The sequence below is a fragment of the Buceros rhinoceros genome, unplaced genomic scaffold (assembly GCF_000710305.1).
Source record: "Buceros rhinoceros silvestris isolate BGI_N320 unplaced genomic scaffold, ASM71030v1 scaffold7398, whole genome shotgun sequence".
Classification (NCBI taxonomy): Eukaryota; Metazoa; Chordata; class Aves; order Bucerotiformes; family Bucerotidae; genus Buceros; species Buceros rhinoceros.
Window position 1 is genome coordinate 67406 of NW_010425059.1, and position 22861 is coordinate 90266.

Genomic DNA, 22861 nt, shown 5'->3' on the forward strand with positions numbered 1-22861 from the left:
AGAGCGGTTTCTGAAATACTTTCAGGTATTTTTAAACACTGCTTTATAATCTCCTTGTTTATTTTACATAGATCTAGTAGGTGGCTGTTTCTCCACAGTCAGCTGAGGAAATAAAGTTTTCTGGTTGTCTGCCGTACTTGTGTAGCCATAGCTCTTCTGTGTGCTGTGAAGTTCCAAATAAGGTGGGGTGCTTCCCCCACCTTCCAAATGTAAATTGCTCAATTCAAGAAGTTAATTTAAGGAGGACTCAGTAGATGATGTGTTTAAACCACTTTCGAACACACTGTGCACAAGAAAGGAATGCAGTGGTAACTTTCTCAGCCAGCTTTCTCTTCTGATAAGATGCAGAAAGCAGTTTACAAGTCTGGGAGAATTTGTCAAGGATACTAAAGTCAAAGAAAACACTATTGGTATAAACCAAGAAGGAGGTTCCTATCTATTTAAAGGCTGAATAGGGGAAACATGATAGTAATGAAATGTCTAGAGCAGTTGTTCCAAAATTACTCTTTCCATTTTATAGAATACAGATTTCTCTTTGCTCTGAAATTCTGTATAGCTCTTTGCGTATATATCTACTTCAGAACTTGCATTTTTCCAGTAATAGTCAAGTGTTTCTTTCTTCAGGACCAAGACTCTTGCAGCCAGAGAGGTGAAAAATTGCTGCTGTTTTGTCTCACCCGTCCATATTTTTTTTTTTTTTTTTTTTTTTTACATTTTGATTTGTACAGCATTTTTCATCCTGGAACATTTTAAACAGGTATTATTTGCATTTTCTACATTTTTTTTTTTTTTAGTTAATCGGGGCAGTGTCTTCTCTGTACAAAGCTGCTGTTCTCAGCTCCTGCTGAGTTTCTGCAGGCAGCGTTTGGCATGTTATCATTGCTAAGAACTGTAGGAGTTGTTGCATCGCATGGAGGCCAGCTAATCAATAGCATCTTGCCTTCTTCCAGACTCCAAACGATCTGCCGTGTTGACAGTCCTCTCTCGTAAGCCCTCTTCTCATGGTAACGCAAACTTGAAAATTTTTTTTAAGCCTGCTTCCCTTGAATTCAGTCACCAGAGGCAGGAGATTGTGCTCTTTGTAGATGCTTCCAAGTTGGGGCAATGTTACAAGGCTTGCATTTTAACTACCTCACTCAAATGCTTTCTTAAAGCCCTTTGCATCTACTGTTTTTACCTCTCTGCTTAAGCCTCAGTTCTAGGGTGATGCTTACCAAGCTAGAACATAAAGAAATTGAGAGGAAAGGTGGGGTACTTTTAAAAAGATAGTACATTTTTTTTTAAATGTTTGTGGATATTTTGAATGTATCTTCACCCCTTAGCCTCAGCACCCTTCTCATCTGTTTGAGACTTGTCCGTGTTTTTAGTGGTAAGTGTGTACATTAACTTAATGGTGCTTTAAGTTGAAAACTGATGTGGTAAATTGTTACTTCCCTTTGCTGTTCCTTGTATGTAAAGATAAGCATCAAGATCTTAACATACTATTAATGTCGTACACTGTGGAGGATTGTGCCCCTTTAGCCATAGTGATTCTTCAGCTAGTTTTACTTTTCGTTGACATAAAACCTGTGTGTGAAAAATTGTTCAATGACAGAATCTTGAAGACAGGGACGGTGTTGGCTTCGACCTGGCTGAATAGAACACATTGTGATGTCGTCTTCTGTTTGAGACAGAGGGCAGGATTTGCAGTTCCTTCATGCTTTTAAAGTTCCCTTCTTCCTTTTCAATTATTAGAAGAGATAGCAATTTTTAAAGGCAGGGAACAATACATAAAGAACATCACCTATATCATAGTTTATACCATTTCTGGGCAGAGTCCTCTGTCCGTTTTTCAAGGAGAGACTTTCTAACATGATACGAAATGAGCAGCTCTGGTATTCAGAAGTTACTCTCCCAGCTCTTGAGTTTTTAATGGCACTTTTGCACACACAAGGCACTTGGCTTCTCTTCATCTCCCTTCACTGCAGTTTAGGAGTGGCTTCTTGGCTGCTCTGTGCGAGTGGCTTCTGATTTTATCTGACACGTTTTTTTTTTTTTTCCCTGTAGTTACTTTTGTGTTGCAAGCAAGCAAGGAAGTACTGCAGGAAGTATTCCTCCAAAATAACATATCTTCTTTTTTTTATGGGTTGCTGTGTCTTAGAGAACTCTAGCACAGAAGGTGGTAGAGAAGGACTAGAGAAATAATGACATTGTATCATCAAGAAGACACTTCCATATGCTTTTGATCCATTTAGTAGTTTTATTCCGTTCCTAGCCTGTTGTAGAAATACTGAAACAGTTCAACAGTGGGAGCCATGAGGTGTTGCAGTTTTCCATGAATTTCCCTCTTGTTATTTTGGAGTCTCTCTAGAGGTTTGTAACTATAGCCCTGCTGCTGATGACAAACTGTTTGTTTCAAGGGAAGACATAGAGACTAAGTGTACAGCTTTGGTAACATTTAATACTGTAAGTTATCTTCCATGAATTACTCAGTTCTGGAGTGGCTTGGATTTTGGTCACCTAAACCCAGATCGTTTGTGTCTTGGAGAACCTGAATCAAACTGTTCTTATAGCTTGTTAATGATATCAGAAACACTATTGTCAATTGTTTTATAACTATATTTTCAAAATTCTGCAAAGCAGCCACAGTATCTTCAAATTATCATAGCGGGTTTGGTTTACTGCGTGTAATTCCTGTGGAACACCTTGTACACCATAAACTCAGTACAGCTTTGGTAAATCTGTTCAGGTTCCAGAGCTGCCATGGGACCTGAACGTGTGTTCAGTTTTTTGCAGGTCTAGCAGATTGAGAACAGGTATTTGCCTGCTTAGTGAGATTTACAACTTAATTCTCATTAGTATTGTCACATGAACGTTGATTATTGTTTTGTTTGAACCAAAATAAGCTTTACCATGATGTACTGTTGTTCATTTGAAGTCATCATCCTGTAACAGCTGCTTTGAAAAGCAAACATCAAAATAGAGGAACCAGGCATAGGGAAGAAGTGAGAACAGCAGATAAGGAGGAGGAAGGTGGTTTACATTTGAAATTACTGGGATTAGACCTATAATGTGATTCTAGGAGCCAAAGCAAATAAAGCATAAATTAATATACTGTTTGGAAAAAAAAAAACCAGAGTAACTAGCTTTTTGCCTAGTAGTTGTTTTTAACCCTGTAGTCACTTTTGCCAAATTTTAATTTTTTTGTTTGAAATTATCCAGTGAGATTGTGTACATTCTATTTTTAATTTTGCAGTGAAACACAGAACAGAAAAAAACTAAATTACAGTTCTTACAGATAAAGAATGTTGTTCTCTACCAAAACAACACAACACCTTTAAAACAACGGAGTTTAGGACTCAGATTTCAAAAGACAGTTTTCAATTTCCCCAATCGTCTCATAGACCACATTTTTCTAATACAAAATAAAATACATTTTTCTATATCCCTGCTTGTGTTTAAGAAAATGAAGTAATAGTTAACACTGAGTAAATATAAATCAAGATCTTTACGCTTCTCTGCTTCTAATAGGTTTTTGTATTATTTTGATACGTGAAGTATGGATACCTTGGGATGTAATCAGACTCCGCGCTTGCATGTGGCTCTTCAGTGACGTGTTTAACAGTTTGAAAGGATTGCAGTGAGGTAGAGTGGGCTGTCTGATTCGTATGATCATAAAGTGAGGGGCAGTAGCATGGGGAAGAAATGTGCCTAAGGTAATGTCTAAACACTTCTGATGAAAGAAGGGGTCTGAAAAAGATTTTCATTTTGAGTTTTCCGCTTACTGAAAAATAAACTTCTTTTCATTCCTAGTATTTCTGATGTAATTGTTGCTCGTTCATCAGTACTTTGATACTTGAATAAGCCAGTGTGCGTTAGTGAAGGAGAGATTGTGTGTAAGTGGTGATTGTGATGGTCTAACTGGGATTTGGTGAATGAATAGTTGATCAGTTTTTTTCTTTTGCCACCAGTTGTTAATGGGTAAATATTTCATATTTGTAGTATCTGATGTGAGATATGCTATTTTCACTAACTTTTCAAGTCAGCCAGCCAATGGAAAAATAAAGGGATAAAAAGATACAGTATTAAACTGAAGCTATTTAATAAAAAAGTTGTTTCTAAAATAACCTGATAATTATTAGTCAATCTGACTTTGTGCCTGTCGAAAATTTAATAAAAAAACCTACCTTAGTTATTGTTAACATTCCAGTAAAGCTAGTACTATGCTTCAGTCCGTTAAGGTCTTTGGAATTTTTATGAGTGGAAAAGTCTATTATACATCTGAAGAAGTATTTATTTCAAGACTACATGATACATCCCCAATTTAGCACATTTTTTTTTTTTTAAATTAGCATCTTGAGAAATGTTCTTTTCTTTAGAGACATAAAACACACTGTCCTGTTTCTGTGCCAATGTACAGTAGAGTGTCAATGTACCACATGTTGGCGAAGCGTTTGATGTAGAGCTTTTTCTGGGTACTTGTTTTGGGAGTTAGATTCTTAACAAGTGCAAACACTTTAAGGTGACTTGTCAATCTGTATAGTAGCTCTTTGCTTCATAACCTGCTGTAGTCCCAATTCTGAGCTGTTGATTATAAATAGGGGCACATGATAATGTGAGACCGGGTTAGCTATAGTAAGTTTCTGTATCATCTTCAACATGTTGATTCTGTTTGCAAGAGGAAGGTGGGCATTAAGTCATGAACCGGTTTGGAGGAGCATTTGTCTTCTCAGATGAAGCAGAAGTAGCGATGTACATTTTTAAACTTCTTTTTAAAAAGTATTTTTCTTTTGATTTGCTTTGGTCTGAGCCTTCTGTGAAATTCCAGCTGCGTTTTTATCCCTACCTTTTTGTTTTCAAGTATATGAAAAAAAATGCTGTTAATTTGTCTGCTTGGCAAGTAGTATTGTCAGTGCAGGTTATAATTCATTGATTAGTGAAACTGTGTCTTGTTCCTTCTTTGGTCTGTAAGAAATAAGCTTAACCCCTGCCAGTGGCTGCAGAGGGACAATGAGTAGAGCACGCGTTCCAATATATACGTTTATTCATAGTAAGAGGACTTCTCATAAGCTGTCGGTTTTTTCCAGCGCATGGGTACAGCTTCTCTGACTGCATTGCCTGGTTGGTTTTCCCTGCAGTTTTGCAGACCTAACAGAAGCACAATGTCATTTCTGGTGGGCGAATCTACATAAGTGATCTTTCCCATAATAACTGCATTTCTGGAACGCTGTAGTAAATGAGGAGGAAAAAAGACTTGGGTTACTTAGGCAGCACGAGATGTCTTTCCTCGAGAGGGTTTGAATTGCTTCGTCCAAAGGAAAGTGTTTGATGGTTCAGCCTCACCTATTCCTTTCCTCTCGCACTGCAGCAGTGCTGCTGGTTTCCTGCTGTGGTGGCAGGAGCTGTTCTGTGGGAGCTTGCCCCTGAGCGCTCCCCTGGCACTGAAGTTGGAAACCAGAATCAGCCTTCAAGTTTTCAGTCTGTGGGGTTTTTTTCAAGAAGAGTGCTTTGAAAAAGGCACCTTTCTTGAACTCCAGATGTCGCATAGGTGGGTACTAGTATCAGGGGGGAGAGGTTGTTGCTACAAAGACGTTTCTGAGAGGGTTTTGATGCTGAAGAGGCAATAGGCATTGCAGATGCTAAGGGCAGTCTGTGAGGTGTAGGAAGCAGACAAAATGGACTGGGGGCACTGAGAGAGACTGACAGAGAAGCAGCGATAGCCCAGAAATGAAAGCCGAAAAGCCTAGCTTGGAAACATGAAAGGGGCTGTGTTCCTGAAGGAATTTCCAGTGCAGGTTTCCTTTATTCGGTAACATTCACTGAAATAACTTACTGAGAGCTCTGAAGTGAAATTGTTTAGTGTGTGTTCCAAACTGGCAAAGTGTGTTTCACAAAGACCTTTTCTTCCTTTTTGCATGACTTGAGTAGAAAACACTTTTTTCATAATACGCCCAAAGAAATTCTCTGTATTCTTCCCCTCCGCACCCCCCCGGGTGTCTGTCTTAGATGTTACTCTAAACATTAAGGCAGTGACATGGTAGTTCACGTTGAGGTGGCAGTCTGTTGCTGGGCTTTTGATTTCAAGATTTTATAATCCATCTATACCAAGGTATTTTGGGGGCTTATGTGTTAAAACCAGGGAGAACCTGATCTCTGAAGAGCAAAGAAAGCCCTTTAAAGGAAAATGGCACTATCTCTTAAATCAAGATTGTACCTTCTTGCTCAGCTAGTGCTTCAGTTTGCTGGTGGGACTTGACCCATTTTGGTGCTTTGTTGTAGAACATGAGAGTACGGAATCTTGGGCTTTCCTTTTCTCCTGTCTTTCTGGGCTCAGCAGCAGTAGCATAGTCCTTAAATATCTACAAAAGAAAGAAAACTACAATACAGTGCCCCCAAATTTTAAATATGGAACAAGGAAACAACAAAGTAGTCTTTTAAAAAAAGAAATCTATGAAAATACTTAGAAATTTATTTAAATTATTATCCCATTAATATTTTCAGCAGATAAGAAGACTGGAACTCTATATATATTAAAAAAAGGCAGGAAACGGTACCCATCTCATAACAAGCATGCCAACAGTAAGCCCATAGAAACTTACACAAGGAGGTAAGTGCCCCCTCCCTGGAAGTGGTCAAGGCCAGGCTGGATGGGGCTCTGAGTAACCCGATCTGGTGGAAGGTGCCCCTGCCCATGGCAGGGGTGTTGGAACTAGTTGATCTTTGAGGTCTCTTCTTACCCAAAGCACTCTGTGATTCTGTTGAGTCTGTGAAGTGTAGCATTACCACTTACCTCACGCTCATGTCGGTATTTGAAATCAACCCTCTTTTTCCTACCTTACTACCACATCACTTGTGGCTTCTTTTCCATAGCTTATGTGGATTGATCTGTTGTTTTTTAAATGTTAGTGCTGAAGGGTCTAATTTTGTCTTTGTGCGATGCTTACATTTATGAAAAAAGACTAATCAGTCTTTCGTAGTTCATATTGGTTAGTCTTAGTCATGAGGACGGCTCCTCATTATGCGTTAGCATTAGAGCAATGCAGAGGCATCTCCCTTGCCTTCAGAAGCTTGTTCTTTAATAGGCACCGCATGAATGACAACAAGACATACCCTTATGGGACAAGGTGTAGGTATATTTGTTGAGCTGTAGCATTTTTTGGTTAATGTTAGATAATTAGTTTCGTAGAAGTTTCCCTTTTAAACAGTATTTTATTTAAGCGTGTCTGTTACATTTTTCATCAATGTGTGTCATGCTTTTTTTTGAACAAGAACTTTAAAGTTCAGACTCTTTAATGAAATTAGAGTTACAAAGTGGGTTTTGATTATTCCAGTCAGAGGAGTCTTAAGTGATATTTATCCTGCTAATAGAAATTATATTATGAGTTTTCATTTGGGGTTTTCACCCATCCTCAAAAAAATCATGCAAACATACTTTAATTTAAGACTCAGGAGCACTTGGATTAGTCTGTTGGCATCAGTTTGCTTTTAAGCAGTAGCCTAAAAACTACTGAGATGGGTGTACTCAGCAGCTTGCAAAATCAAACCATTAGCAAAAAATAGTTTTGAACTCCCTAAAGATTTTGTTATTGACTTCCATTAGCGAAAATTCTGTCCCAGAGCTGCAGATTGAGCATAAATATTGCAGGCATCAGTATGAAGTAGTGCTATTTATGCGGGTGTCCTTGAGTGGTTTTTTTAATAACATGGAACAAATCATGCATGAGAGAGACATCTTAGGAATCTTCACAAATGTGGACCAGCCGCCCAGCGTGTGCAAGTGCCTGACACTCGGTGATAAACACAGACATGACTTGCATTAAAGCTATTTTTCCTAGTGATCTAGCCTACTATTGGTAGTCATCTTTCTATGTGAAAGAATTAATATTGTTTGTTTTCATTTTTATATTGTCCTCTCCATTCTGTAGAACTGACCTGGGAATAAAAAGTAGGTGGACAACGGTAGGCGTGCTGCCAGTAATGAACTTAGGTGTTCCATGAATCATGGTCATGATTAATATTAAAAATTCTAATTAATACTGTTAATTGAAGAACTGATGAAGTGGCATGTTCTCAAATCAGCACTTCCCATGAAGTTTTTACCAGTGTGTTTTTTCTTCAGTGATACTAATGTATTTCATCAAAGGTGTCATGCTCCTCTTCAGTACATCGGGGGAGAAATGGAATAAATATCTGCTTCCTGGGGCACCTGACACTGCTAAAACAGGTTGATAAACCCTACATGCAAGAGCTGCTCCAAAAGTAATGCCTCTTGTTTTATTAAGTTGGCCCACAACATCAAAGGCGGATGTTGGTTGTGTGGCAGTAAAGGTTGAAGCTCCCCACCAATATTCTCTTAAATTTTGTTACTGTGTGACAGATGGCAGCAGAGTGGCAGTCTGACAAATGGCGTCTGGCATGGGAGTGTGTATGAAGCAGAGGAGTGTCACTGAATTCCCCCATGCAGAAAAATTTGCACCCATTGACATTCATCAACACTTGCTGAACTTTTACAGAGACCAAACAGTGGGTGTCAGCTCAGTGAGGTGGTGGGTGGCATGTTCCAGCAGGGGTGACTGTGCTGGTGGGTCCCCTCTGCTGGTGCGCGTTTTTACGAGTGCAGCCTGCGGGTTCTTGTTCGTCACTGGTGAAAATGCACAGCCAGTGGTGGTGACTGTCGAAAAGTGGTTTGTGTAGCTGTGAATTTGCTGTGTCAGTGTTACTGCACTCTTTGTATCCAGAAGTGTGATGTAAATAGGAGGCGTTACTTTCAGAGCGACCTACGATTATTGCTGTGACATGGTCTCCCTTCAGATACAATAAGTATACACGTATTCAGTCAGCACTCTGGGCAGGTTTTTTATAACACTGCAGGTATTTTCACATCTAGCCTTCTCGCTCCCAATTTTTGGTAATTCATAACATAGTATTTCCTTCTGTTCAAAAAAGTCGGAAGTTTTTTCTTTAAAAAAAAAAACTTTCAAACTTTTTTTTCCTTTTCCCCTCTACTCCTGTATGAAATTGCCTTGCAAAGAACTGGGAACAGTGGCAGGTCCTGCAGAGTAAATAATAAATCTGGATCTAAATAATCTCTCAAACATCCAAGCAAATACTGGTATATTATTTTTCCTTTCAATTACTGCAGGTTGTTATGGCAATATTAGGTGTTACTTGTATGCTATTTCCAGGGAGATGTGCTGACAAATCATAAACCTTTAAAAGCAAATAGAGACTTCTAGAGAAATAATACAAGATGACAGTTCAGTTGCTTATCATTATTGTTTGAGCTTTGTGAAGAAAATGCTCATTTTCCAAAATGCATGTGGATTTGATAGGTTGGATAGGTAAGCGTTTCAGGGTTTCCAACTGTCATACCAGGTGAGGGGGTTTTAATGAGAGTAACTTGAAATAGGTAGTGAATTCCTGGGAAGACTGTTACTGTTAAGCATCCATCATGTCCAAATGTGCCGCGGGCACCTCCAGAATGTTTGCTTTCTGTCAGACATAAAATACTGTGATGGATAAATCCCCCAGTAAAGGTCGGACCTGGCAGCAATGCTCACTCATCTGAGAAACTAAAAGGTCAGAACTCAAGATTCTGGTAAGACTAGAAGCTGAGCATCTCGGCAACGTATGGTTGTTCTTCCACTCGTAATTTTATGTGAACCTGTTGTCTTTGGTGCTTCTGGAAGTTCATTTCTGTGGGTGACTGCGCTGCTACAGTCCTATGCACCTGTTCGATGTTTTTCAGCCTTCACTTAATTGAAATAAATTCATTTTGTGGTAAGCCATCCCTTGCCTTACGGGTGTTTTTAGTAAAGTATTGATTTAGTACTGTGTCAGCATTGTTATCTTATACTACCACAAAATTAGGATGATCATCTGATGCTAAGATTTTCGTGCCATCAGATAAAATGTGGTTTAGAAAACAGCGAGTCTTGATTGTTCAGATGGTTGAAACAGTCTCTTCAGTACTACGGGGCTGCTTGTGTCTCCTCAGTTTCTTTGTAGATGATGATGATTATTAAGCCTAAGAACCACGGAGAAGTAGACTTGCCTCTACGTTAGCGTAAGGGCAGTCTATATTTAGGTCTCATAACCTCGCTGTGGATTGACAGTCTGGTCTGTGTGGAGCAGCAGAAGGATGTGCTGTCCAGAGTGTAACGTGGAATCCAGAACTCGACTCAGCCTGAGTTTCAGGCTGGCTCCTGCTCTTTCTCCAGGCCTGTGTCTTTTGTTGACCCAGATTACTTCCCCTTCACTAGTTCTGATGTTCGTTTTATTTCAGTGTGGTTTTACTTTTAGTAAAGGAATGGGATTTCCCATTCCTTTACTCTAACACTGTGAGAGAAAGCTTTTAGGATATCACTCTAGTCCTAGTTTAGCTGTAACTAGATAAAAATATCAAAACCTCCTTGGCCTGTCGTTAGAGATTAAGGAAAAGCATTATGAAGAAATAGGACCGTGCTTTGTTTGACTATATGTGACACATGAAACAGAAGCTTCATCTGATTGTTTGTGCCTTACACATGGCAACATTAAAAACCACACTGAATCTTGTAGTGGAGTAAAGGAATTTTAATGTAAAAGACCAGGTGGGAATTGGTGCTGGAACAGAAGTAAATATGTACATTTACTAAGGGAATCTGTGACATATAAAGTGTAACACTATTTCTTGGCATTTTTTTCCATTCGATGGCACTAATATCTCTATAATTAAGAGCAATGGAAGTATTTAGAAGAAAACCGTATACTGTTGTAAACCATTCTTTTTTTTAATTGAACAGTGTAATTTCTACCAATGAAACAAAGTATATTATAAGAAAATGATTATTAGTTTAAAATGCAAAGTTAAATGAATGCAAAATTAACAAACAGATGGTGAAGAATTATTGTGTTTTATTTTACTCATGGGTAAAAGGGCTCACGCAGGATTGTAAAAATGTCATCACACTTCGTAAACCTGAAAGCAAACAGAATTTGCAGTTGTGCACATCTGTTTTGGGACACTGCTAAAGGGTTAGAAGAATCAATGTTGTTTTCAAATAAGGGTATTCATCAAAAGGATATCATTTACTTAACAGTTATGGCTTCTGCTAAGCATCAGACTTAATGTTCTGTGGAATTCATTACAAAATTTGGCAGCTTTTTTCTTCACAAGCTACTGAGGCAGCATGCTGCAAAATGAAACGAACAGCCCCTTTTTATCCTCCCCTCGCTGAACCCCAGAGCAGCAGCTGAATAACTTCTGAATGTTTTGCCAGTAATTTCAGGATTTTCAGCTCTAGGTCAAGATTTCGCACTTCATGATGCTTGTCCTAGGAATGTCGGTGACGGAATAGAATGGAAAGACAAGGGGCTTATCTGTTTATTCTAGTAGCTAGCAAATTAAAAAAAGGATTATATAATGTTTGGGGATACCATGTTTTGGGAGGAGGAATGGGAGGAATATGTGTGACTAATTTAATCAAATTGATAAAAACCTAGAAGCCCAAGCCAGATGAAACATGTGAAGCTTTTATTAGACAAGAAATTATATTAATGTTTCAAGCTGGTAGTTTTGAAGTATGCCATCTAATTGCTTTATTTGAGCCCAATTTACAAAAATTAGTGAACTGAAGATGTAGGATTTTGTTTACAATGACTCTGTGCCATTTGGAGAGTGCAATTTAGGAACAGCCAAGGAAATAGGAATTATGAACAATAAGGTACTGATTGCAGTCAGTGGGGAAGGAATACTAAGGAGGTGCTCACTAATGAGGAAGGTATTAAAGGCAGGAAATTCTTGTATTTTTTATGTCTGTACATAATCCAGAGTTCCTTGTCACCCCATCCCTACTATTACCTTGTAAATTAGGTGTATGATTGAGTGTATATAGTGATTTTTACTGACATGAACTTTCTGTTAAACAGAGTTAATATGTATACAGAGTCTCTGTTAAAAGAATGCACTACTAAGACTATAAAATCAAACAGACAAAGTTAGGACATACCAGAACACACGCTGACTGCACACAATTAATATCTGTATGCCTGATTATGTATTCTTTAATTGTGTGATCACGTGCACAGCAGCTAGTGCCTAGTTCAGTCCATAGGATGGACATCGCTGTCTTAGTAAAAAACCCTTCAATATTGCATTTCGTCGTCGTTGTTAATGTGTAGGTATGCAGACTTCAAATACTGCTGAAAGGAAAGAACTACTCATTTCCACATGAGTTTTTCTGTGATGTTTTGACTATAATAAACGTGAATAATTTGTCTATAAAATTTTCCAAAGAGCAGATTTATGTGGCCTTTTTATGCGTCTTAGGCTTCATTTTCCCCAAGAGAGGTTTGGGTGTTTTTTAAACTTAAAAATATCTGCTAATTTGGATGGCAAATAGAAGAGTTTGAAAAATACCCAGACATGATTAAAAAGTTGTGCTGATAATACAGTTCATTCTTCACTCTGGAGCTGTGAGTGCACAGTCTGTGTAGAAATCAAAACTATTTTCAAGGGGGGGAAAACCCCCAAGCTTTTAACAGTAAGGACAAGGACTAAAAAACCTTAATTTTGTACTTGGTGTTGTGCCCAGTATCATGAAGGAGCTGTATGAAAGAAGTGAAACTAGAAGTGTTTTGCAAGTTATTATTCAGTTGCCATAACTAAATAGGTTTATTTTTTCCCACAAGCAATCAACTTTTTTTCACTTCATACTTTTTGCCCTCTACAAATAAAGGACAATTGTTGAAGTCACAGGTATCTTCACTCCAGAGACTCCTTAAAGAGGTCTGTTTTATGCACTAAATCCATGTTTGAGCTGCGATCCTTTTTGTCTGTTTGAGGTACATACACAGTTACAGTTGTGCTTATGTGTGTCCATTAATGTATCTGTGTGTGTGTGCATTGCCTTGTAATTGTCTGACTATATAATTTCATTGTGTCGGGGAAAAAAGGAAAAGGCAGCCTCCTAAAGTGCAGGTTTAAATATGGCTGCATTCAGACCTCTGCTGTTTGCTCTGGCTATCTGATAGCCGTATAGCACTGGGAGCCAAAGGACAGCATAGTTTTCCTCCTGTAGTTTCATTGAATTTCAGTTGCCTCAGACTTCTTATTTTTTGTTCAAGTTGATTTTTTTAGCCTTTTTCTTCCTGCAACACGTCTCCTTAATCTTCTTGTTCCATTTTCCCTAGATGCCTTTTGAGGTCTGTCCCATTACCGTTTCCTCTGTCTTAGTATTCCCGCAGCTCTTCATCCAGTTCTAGTGCCCAGTTAATTGGCCCTTGAAGTGTCATCCCTGCCCCTGCTCAGCATCCCTCCCAATCCGTGGATTCTCCTTCCAGTCTCATCAGACTCATTTGCACAGTGTAGTTTGTCCCTTTTGTCTCTTTGACCCATCTTTGTCCATCTGCCTGCGTACTGGATGCTCTCATTCCCCAGACTATTTAAGTGACGATAGTATCAAGAACCACAGGGACGTCTGCTTTAGGCTTAGCATATTTATTGCAGACGTCCTCTCTCTCATCCTTGTCACATTGAAGCAATCTTAGCAGAAGGTACACGTACTCGATCAGTGCTGTAAATTAGAGAGGATCAGTCGTGATCAGTGAGAGTAGATCTCTCTTGTGATTTTTTTACTGACAAACTTTTGGAAGTGTTTTACTTCAAAAAAACCTGATTTTCTCAAGTTTGGTCACATGTGGGTAGATCCACAGGGCAAGGGCAAAAGTTGCATCTCCCCACACCAAAATTCCTGCTAAATTACAAGTCCTGTGACTGAGATTGTTTTTAAGATGAGCGAAATGTTTTTCTTGCTGACTATTCTATTCTCAGAAACGGCTGGGAAGTTTTGACTGTGTTCAGAACGTATTTAAGTGAATTTAGACATGTGTTACAGGAAGCTTCAGGCCAACTTTTCATCATTCAGAAAACTTTCATTAATAAAGCAGAATTTACATGAAAGTGTTTGTAAGCAGAACCCATTCACATCCCTTCATTGATAGTGCCACGTTGACAAAACCTTTAGTGTGGACTTAGCTGGGTTACTAGTAGAGAACTTTTGTCAATGATTTCGAGGCAGGCTTCAGCTCAAGAGTGTCATCTAAATTTAGACCTCCCTGTGGACATGTCTACCTGAGTGGTGTCTAAATTCCAGTAACAGACCATGGAGATCTGACCAGTGTTGTCAGTGGAGTCTGAAAATTAACGCCTGCTGTTTGGTCAACTGAATTGTGATGAATTCAATTGCATAAAATTACTGAGTCTCTATTAAGTGTAATGGAAGCTTAAACACTTGGCTCATACATAGACACAAAATTTAGAGCCTGAAGTGTAGATGTCTCCATCTCAAGCCTTGTGTCATTTGGAAGCACGATGTGACTGTATCAGCAGTAAATTCTCCTTTCCCCGAGTTTCTAAGAAATGGCTTTGAAAACGTTGTTACGCCAGCCTAGCTGCAGCTACAGAGGATCTGTAGTATAGGCACAACCTACAGGATGTGTAAGCCACTGCAGAATCCTTGTATGTGGAACATAGGAGCTGCGCTGCGTTAGACAGAAGGTTGCCTTCATCCCAGTACCTTCCACAGTGACCGGTAATACATGCCTCGAAGATCACTGAACAACAGGCATGTAGCAATGTTTCCCCCAGTTATTATTATTTTTCCCCAACCTCCAACAATTTGTGGCTCAGACTGTGCTCTGCCAACAAAAAGAACTGTCTACACATACTTCTTAGGACCTTCCGAGCATGAATCAAATGGAACTGGCACAATAGTCTGCTGTCTGAGCCTGCCAAAAAGCAGCCTTAAACCAAAGCTGATGATTTCTGTTCCTGCCTTGTTTGTCCTGAAGTCGTTGATGCTGAAGCCTAATCGCAATTTAAATTACATTAAACATTATTGACCTTCTCTTTGTTGACATGCTAACTAAACACCAGGCTTGTGTGTGCCTTTCTGTCACAGTGGCTATTAGATGAGAATTAAGGGAGTACTTGGTGGTTAGCTGCGGGAAAGCTTAGGCTTGCTCAAAACATTTACATTATACTAAATCTTGTAGAAAGCGAGGAAGTGAGTAAAAAAAAAATGCTTTTCCTCATGAAAGTGTGAAAAAACTAGCAAAGGCAGAGTCTGTGGAGGAAATTGTATGCAAGCAGTTATTCCACTAGCTTATATAATGATGAGGAGAATGCAACTACAAGGCACACAAATCCTTCTGTGGAGCTTCTGAATAGACACGGTTTGGAAACATTTTGGGTTGTATGAGGAAGGCCTTGAGTGCCATAAAGTTTGTTTTCCTCTACCGACTTCAGGTTTCAAATAAAAACTATTATCTCCATTAGCAAACTTGCTTCTTAGAGAAGATTATTAACCTATCACAACTATCATAAAAACACCTCTGCAAAACATGAGTGTTTTATTTTCCCGATTTTTAGATGCCTTAATACCAACACCATTTATTTAATGTAATTTTTTGTTAAGGTGAAAAAAAGAAGGAAGGTGGGAAGGAGGAACAAATTAATGTCTTGTAGAAAGCCCGAAATCTCCACACGTAAAGGGACTTTTGATATCTACCCTGATTAAATGTGAGTCACTGATAATGGTGGTAGTCGTTGCCGTTTGTATCTTCTTACCTTTGTTCCTGTGTAGATAACTGGGCAGATTATGGGCAGTTGGAGCATCTAATCAAGGATTCTGCATTAGATCGTGGTCTTTCTCAGTCATGGCTTGAGTGTGGCCAAGTTACATCTCTTCTGATTGTCCATGTTTTATTGTACAGTTTTAGAAGCAAAACTTTACAGTTTCTTTCTACAGTTGTGATGTACTGGGGTTTTCTTAAGCTTACTTCAGAGAGAATGAAATGGGCACTCTAGTAAAATTGGGATACAGGCTGTCTCTATTAAGAACGTTGTCATTTTAAATTACAGTTAGAAGAGATAAAACTGGATTTTAATTTCTTCAATTTCAGTATGTGTGAAGGACTGAGGAACAAAACTAACTGATCTCTGAATTGCTTGGTAGAAATTAAGTAATTTCCAAATCTGTGACATGATTAACACAAAACTAAAAAAATTAGAAGGTAATTTCCAATACTTCTGGAAATCTGTGTTACTTAGTAGTTATTCTAATCAGTAGGTCAGTCAAAACACATTAATTCTTTTTATGTAGCCGTTGCTACATTGCATACTGTGCTGCGCTCTTAAACACTTCATGTCATTCAAAGCAGTGTATTTGACATTAGAGGTGCTAATGGTGGTTAGTGTCTCTAAGCAATATCAGGCTTTTATTACACGATGGAGTAATCGATGAAGATTATCAGAACCACCAGAGAACATATTTAATTGATCACTGTTTATATTAGAATTTCTGTGCAGTCTCATTAATGACAGGATGTTGAAGTCCAGTTCTCCTTAGTTACAGGTTTGTATGATGGCAGTTTTCAGTAGCTAAACAGTCTGAAATTTGTTCTTACAGGTAATACATTAAATTGTTTAACTAAGGACAGATGGTTTGTGTGCATTTTGGGGTACACTGTTATAAACGTGAAATTGCTTAATGTTACAGTTTTGCCAGCTGACCTTTTTAAAGCTAAATAAGTTCATAATCAGTAAAAGATTTTGTGATTTTTCCCTAAAAAACCATTTTGCAGTACCTAATACTAACATTTAACTTCACTGCACTGATCAGGTCACAACTAAGTACTTATCCAAAGTCCCTATTTTAGCCTTTCATTAGTGTCTGCCTCGCAAGGGTTGTTACTTGTCCAGCTGCTGAGACAGTAATACTATGAAGTAATTCTAAGAGAATAAAATAATGATAAAATGCGACTTCTGACTTGTTCTTAGGACTATCTGGATAAAATAATAAATTTTCATAAACACAGGTATCTTTTCATTTGAATTTGTGCTGAGTTTTGGAGTATTTCAAAGTCTGGAACAGCAGGAGAGTTGATGTAAAGTCAGAATACATCTTGTTTTCTTTTTTTTTTTTTTTTTAAATTAATGGTGTAGGAGGGTTAGAAATATGTAATCAGTAAGCTGTTTCTCTTGTCACCGTTTTACAGTTTTGCCATCTGTTTCCATTAAAGCCAGTAGCATTTATGATGATCAGCTGAGCTTCCAAGCCACAGGCAGAACTAACCTTTCTGTTCAGTTGATTTTCATACAGTTATGATTCTAGCATGGTGGTATGAGGTTTTGTTTTCCCAGAAGTTTTCTGTGTGGTTTCTGCTACTCTATTTCAAGCAGGATGTACTCCCGTACAACTAGAAAAGAGAGGAGCTGATAGATCAGGTTTCCTTATGTTTTCTATTTATTCACTTAGTTCTTCATATTTCACTGTGTTTCTCTGACAATGCCCTATTTGATCCAGTAGGATTGTGAATACAGAGAATTTTTAAATTTGAAAGACTGCAAAAAACCTATTTGCTTTTAAATATGAGATCCTTTTCTGTCTATATGAGAAAAATCAGATGTCAGAGAAAAAGGTGAAAAGGACCAGGTAGAAGGAGGTTTGGACAGTTTTACATGATGGAAATGCCAATAGTAAGAAGTAGCAGAAGTATGGATGAGATCAGAGCTTTCATGCTATGGACAAGTGCACTAGGAGCTTGATAAAGAGAACAGTAACCAGTGATGGACCTTTTGAGTAGGAACGTGGTCTGCTGACAGTGCCTTAGTGGCACATATTTTATTGTGCTGTGAATAAATAGCGAAATATATCTCTGACTTTCTGATACTCTGTGAAGTTTTTTTTTCTTTAGAACTGCAGGACTGTAAAATCATTTGATCCATGAACAGAACAGGGTTTGGCTTGCTTTGACAGCTGACTATTTTCATATAGCTATCTTTTGAATACTTGGATTCAGCTTCTCTGCCTTCACATAACACCTTATTTTGTGCTGATGCTAATGAACTGAAATCTCTGTACTGTCTCTCTTACAGTGCTCATGCAGCGTGATAGACACTTGGATTTCATGGGCAATATGATTTAGCCCTTCCTTCCACCTCCTACTGTCCTGGTCCATATTTTAGTAGTAAGAGTAGTAAGGTAGTATCTATTGCTGAGTTAATTTGGCAGAGCTTTTAATTTTTTTTTAAGTTAATATATTTCACTGTTCCCATCCTCACTCTGTTCGTGAAGGTCAATTAGTTGTACTAGCTGCGTACTTGTTCTTCTGGGGTCATAGCAAGTGGGGTGGTTTCAGAGAAGTGTTGGCTTCTCCTACTGGAAGAGTTACTCTTCTTGTCAACAGCTGTTGCCAAAAAAATCCTTTCGGGCATTTGTTTCTTCAGATTACTTTATCTGTCTTATAAATTCAGCAAATGTTGATATTCTGTGCTTTTTATTTGCTTCAGATGATATATACCACATTGTTTTTAAAGTGTGTGTTTTATACTTAGCTGCCAAATGCTTTTCATTGCCAGTGCAGTTTAGCAGATGGGTTTGAAGGGTTCAATTAAATGTAATTTGGGTTTCCATTTTTCTTCCAGCATCTTTACATGATTCCCTAAATCAACATCAACATTTTTCAAGGCTTTGCAGTAATCCTGTAGTTTGCTTATTTCTAGTAATTTCATCATTTAGTCATATACCATTTTGGAAGAGGTATATTCTGATTTTACATTTGCTATGTACCATTGCTGATTGGTGGTTTTGAAAAACAGATGTGATGTTTAAAAATGCCATTTATATTGCTATTTAATCTGTTATTCCCAGTTTTTAGTAATTGTTGGATTCTTTGAGCGCTTGCAGTTCTTTCATAATTTTCTTTCCCGATTAGATAATTCTGAAGGGTTAATTATGGGATTCAGCAGAGTCTCTGTTGAATACTTACTTGAGGGACATGTCGTGGACCTTAGCTCCTCCCAAGTTCCCATTCCTACTGTTTCTTACTGAGTAATAGTTTTGAAAATGTGTGGCCTGTGAGAGTTTGGCCTCAGCTGTAATTGGGCCATGTCAATAGGCTGTAGGACTGTCAAGTAGAAGATTGTGCATTGGGTTGTGTGCTGTTTAATGTCCAGCTGCAGTTCATGAAATTGGAGGCTTTGGGCTAGATTTTCATGATTTCACATCTAAGTTCAGGATTTACCTTTTACAGCATCCTCCACGTGCGTTTACTCCATGTATCGTTTCCTAAAACAAGTTTTTTGCAAGACTTTGGTTTTGTTGGCAGCCCTTAACTGTAATTACTATTGTTACCTCCTTCACCTACTGCAGGAAATCCATGTTATTGTTTGCTTACCTTCTCTCCCTTTCCCTCTCCCTGAGTAACAGAATAGATACTATCCATAGTGTTAGTAGGTGTTAAAGACATAGGTAGAGGTGAGATGCCTTGCAGGTGTAAAGACTAAACTAAGCGCTGTAGCACAGAAACATGACAGCAGGCATCCTTAGTGACCCACTGCAATTTCTGTGCCAAAGTGTTTTATTTTTTTACACTGTGATTGTGTTCGGCATAAATTAATATTTTTCCTTTCTCTTGTCCATGAGTTGCGGTGCAGGCAGATATTTTGCTGAGGACATTAATTTATTCTAGTTTTAGGAGTATCAGTGTAGCTGTTAACACAGGCAATTTTGTGATTTGTATTTTCATATGGACTGGTTTTGATTTCTGTGGACTTGTAGTAGCACTATTTCATGCCTAATTTCATGCCAAGCTTTGAAACAGAGAAGAATTATGGTAATAAATATTGTCTGTGTTCTAAGAATTAAGCAGATGCAGTATGCAACTTTTCTTTGATTTGGTTTATGTTCATCTTTGGATGTTACTTGACACAAGCTAGAAATCAAACATGCCAATGTTTGTATTACTTTTTTATTATGAAAAACGAGAGTCCCTGAGCTGTATGTTAAATATGCCTTCCTGTGAGCCACTGACCTGTTTTTTCTTCAGTTTACTCCAAACTGCTATGCTCTAGCCTTAGAAAGTATTGTTGCCTTGGTGAAAAAGTGCAAATACATGTTACAGTGCTTCAGGGACTGAAATGAATCTAGGGAAGAAAAAAGACTGATTAACTGAATCAGAAAGGTGTGGTGATATTTTACAAGCAGACTGATGGAATCTGTTCCCTCTTGACTAGAGAACTGCAGGGTTATGGGGTAGTTCTTTCTGAGAATGTATTTCTTTACAAATGTGACTGTGGTTTCTAACAGTAATCATGTTTATTTATGACTTCTCAAAGTTTGGTGATGATATTTGTGTAGCCTTGAAAGGAGAGAAGAGAAGAAAGTGCTAGGTTATATAATGCCTTATCATCCCAGAGAGAATTGTGTAATATCAATACGATCTTCAGTAGAACATGGCATTTCATTTCCATTTGTATTTCTGATTACAGTGTCTACAGTTTTACATTACAACTTACAGAGCTCTGTGTTTTTAGTTAAAACCTACTGACAGCATAGTGTGGTCTGCCTTGATTACGCAGAATAAGTCCCCAAGTGTCTTTACTGAAGGCATAGCTCCCATTAGATAACATGCAGAAGGAAAATGCTTTTCTGTGACAAGAAGATTCTTGGTCACTAGAGTTCATTTAGAGTGGGCTTGTCAAATGTTTTACGTTAGAAAGTTTTGGGAGTGCCACTGAAAGTCACAGTCCACTTGTTTCCTTCTCCTCAGTATTCACTTTGTTCCACTGGCCGAGACATTTGTCTGCTAAATAAGGCAGGGGAACAGGTCTGGCTGAAAAATGACAAGCAAAAATAGCTCTTGAACGATTCGTTATGTTTGTTTTTCAGCGATGTGCATATTGTAAGCACCTTGGAGCCACTATCAAATGCTGTGAAGAGAAATGTACCCAGATGTACCATTACCCCTGTGCTGCTGGAGCAGGCACGTTTCAGGATTTCAGTAACTTGTCCCTCCTTTGTCCAGACCATATTGATCAGGCTCCTGAAAGATGTAAGTACACATTATTCCAATGACACAACTAGCACCAGGTTTTATGAAAACTGCTCTGTGGCAGGATCAACTTAAGAGTGCTTTTGTTTAGACCTGTTTCCCAGTTCACATACCCAAGAATTTCTGTATGTTCAGGTATGAGAAAGGACCAAATTAAAACTCCTCTCTTTTTAAAGACTGACAGTGGTGCACAGCAAAGTTTGTAGTTTTCTGTCTTTTTTTTTGTCTTTTTTTTATTTTTTTTTTAAATGACAGAATATAGGAGGACTTGTTTTCGGTCAGGTTTTAGTTCAAATCTTTAGTTCAACCGCTTACTTGCCCTAACTCAAGTTAGAGTAACCATACTGCAAACGCTTCAGCTAAATAATAGGTTTAGATCCGTCAGGATCTTGAGTTTGTCCTTGTTCCAAAGAGGAGTTGGTCCTATAGCTCTTGGTTTTGTCTTGAAGAATAAAACTGTTCCTTTTGGTAAGACTTTATTAAGGTTTAAAATGAATGTAGCTTTGTTATGAGAAGAACGAGTTGAGTATATCTGACAACCAAATTAAAGGAGTAGTTGTTAAATACAGTAAATTCAAATTTCATAAGAATGATCAAGTATTGTATGCATAGGAAGTACTGAAGAGTTTATTGGCTTCATTGGGCTCACTGAATTGCTCATAATTTTGAACAAAATAGTAAATGAGAAAATTATTTCTTTGTAGCAAAAGAAGAAGCAAATTGCGCAGTGTGCGACAGCCCTGGAGACCTCTTGGATCAACTTTTTTGTACTACCTGTGGCCAGCACTACCATGGGATGTGCCTGGACATACAAGTTACACCATTAAAAAGAGCAGGTTGGCAGTGCCCTGATTGCAAAGTGTGCCAGAACTGCAAGTAAGTGAGACTTGAAGGGCATGGAGGAGGACAGTGTGAGATACACATGCTGTGATTTTAAAACATCTATTTTGTTAACTGTTCTTTTTTCCCCCCAAAAAGTAGATTATTTGCCTAGAAGTATCTGCTGTGATATAAATTATGTTAAGTAGCTGAACAAACAGTTGTGTTGGGAACATTCTTTTAAAAGAGCTGAGCTGGAACCCCTGCACATTACGCCCTCAGAGTTACCATTATCTTGGCAGGTGCTGGAGAACAGCAAAACCTTTGGACTTTTTCCTCCTTTTATACAGGAGGATTTTTCTCAAAATTAATGAATTAGTTTAACGTAGTGCCTTGACAGTCTGTGCGCTTACTCAGCTGACATTTCAGCTGTGCACATACCACATACTGGGCAGGTCCCCTGCATTGGGCTTTCTCTCCTATTTCATAATATCTTTCAGAGTCACTTAATGAGTTATTAGGAAAACAAAAACACGGCTTAGTTGAGCAAAGAGAAAAAGTGACGTGAGTGACCATGATTGAATTGTTACACCAGACAAATACTGAGACAATGAACATTAGTTGTTACGATATTGTAAGGGTTCACTTAGAAAACTCTGGCTGTTTGTATGCTTGTTCTCCTAACTTAGTCTGATGGGCACTGCAGGGGTTCTCTTTCTCGCTTGTTTTTTTTTAAGAAATTAGAGTTTTGTTCAGCTTAGTCAGATCAGCCGGAACAGTGTGAAGGAAAAAAGCCACTTCACTAGTGCCTCATGCACCTGGTCTGTCAGGGCTTTGCTGTTTTCCAAGCAGAACACTCTTGGTAGAATTCAGATTCGCCCACTTTAAAGAAGATGGTTGTGTGATTACATGCCGCTGATAGCAGGTGGCAGGAATGAAGTTAGAGTAGCGAAGCACATTCTAAAAAGTATCCCGAAAAATGTTGTAGTGGGTAGTTACAGTATTTGCTAACAAACCTTCTCTCTAGTGGAAAAGCAGAAGAGAATGTGATGTTTTCACACCCATTACTTTATGCAGTATAGCGTGGAAGAATTAGCGTTTTAAACATATCTTCATGCAAAGAGAGAATTTACTGCTCTTTTTTTTTTTTTTTTTTTTAAAAAGTTTTTTTTTTTTTTTTAAAATA

At 38.3% G+C, this 22861-nt stretch overlaps 1 protein-coding gene across 1 annotated transcript in view; it reads left to right on the plus strand.

Moving 5' to 3' along the window:
• The window catches only part of LOC104497714 (histone-lysine N-methyltransferase 2C-like), a 95586-nt gene that overhangs the window by 46530 nt on the left and 26195 nt on the right, over positions 1 to 22861 (plus strand). Inside the window, exons 4-5 of the mRNA XM_010140996.1 lie at positions 20694 to 20856; positions 21561 to 21623. Of these exons, the coding sequence (XP_010139298.1) occupies positions 20694 to 20856; positions 21561 to 21623 (226 nt within the window). The remainder of the gene's footprint in view (positions 1 to 20693; positions 20857 to 21560; positions 21624 to 22861) is intronic.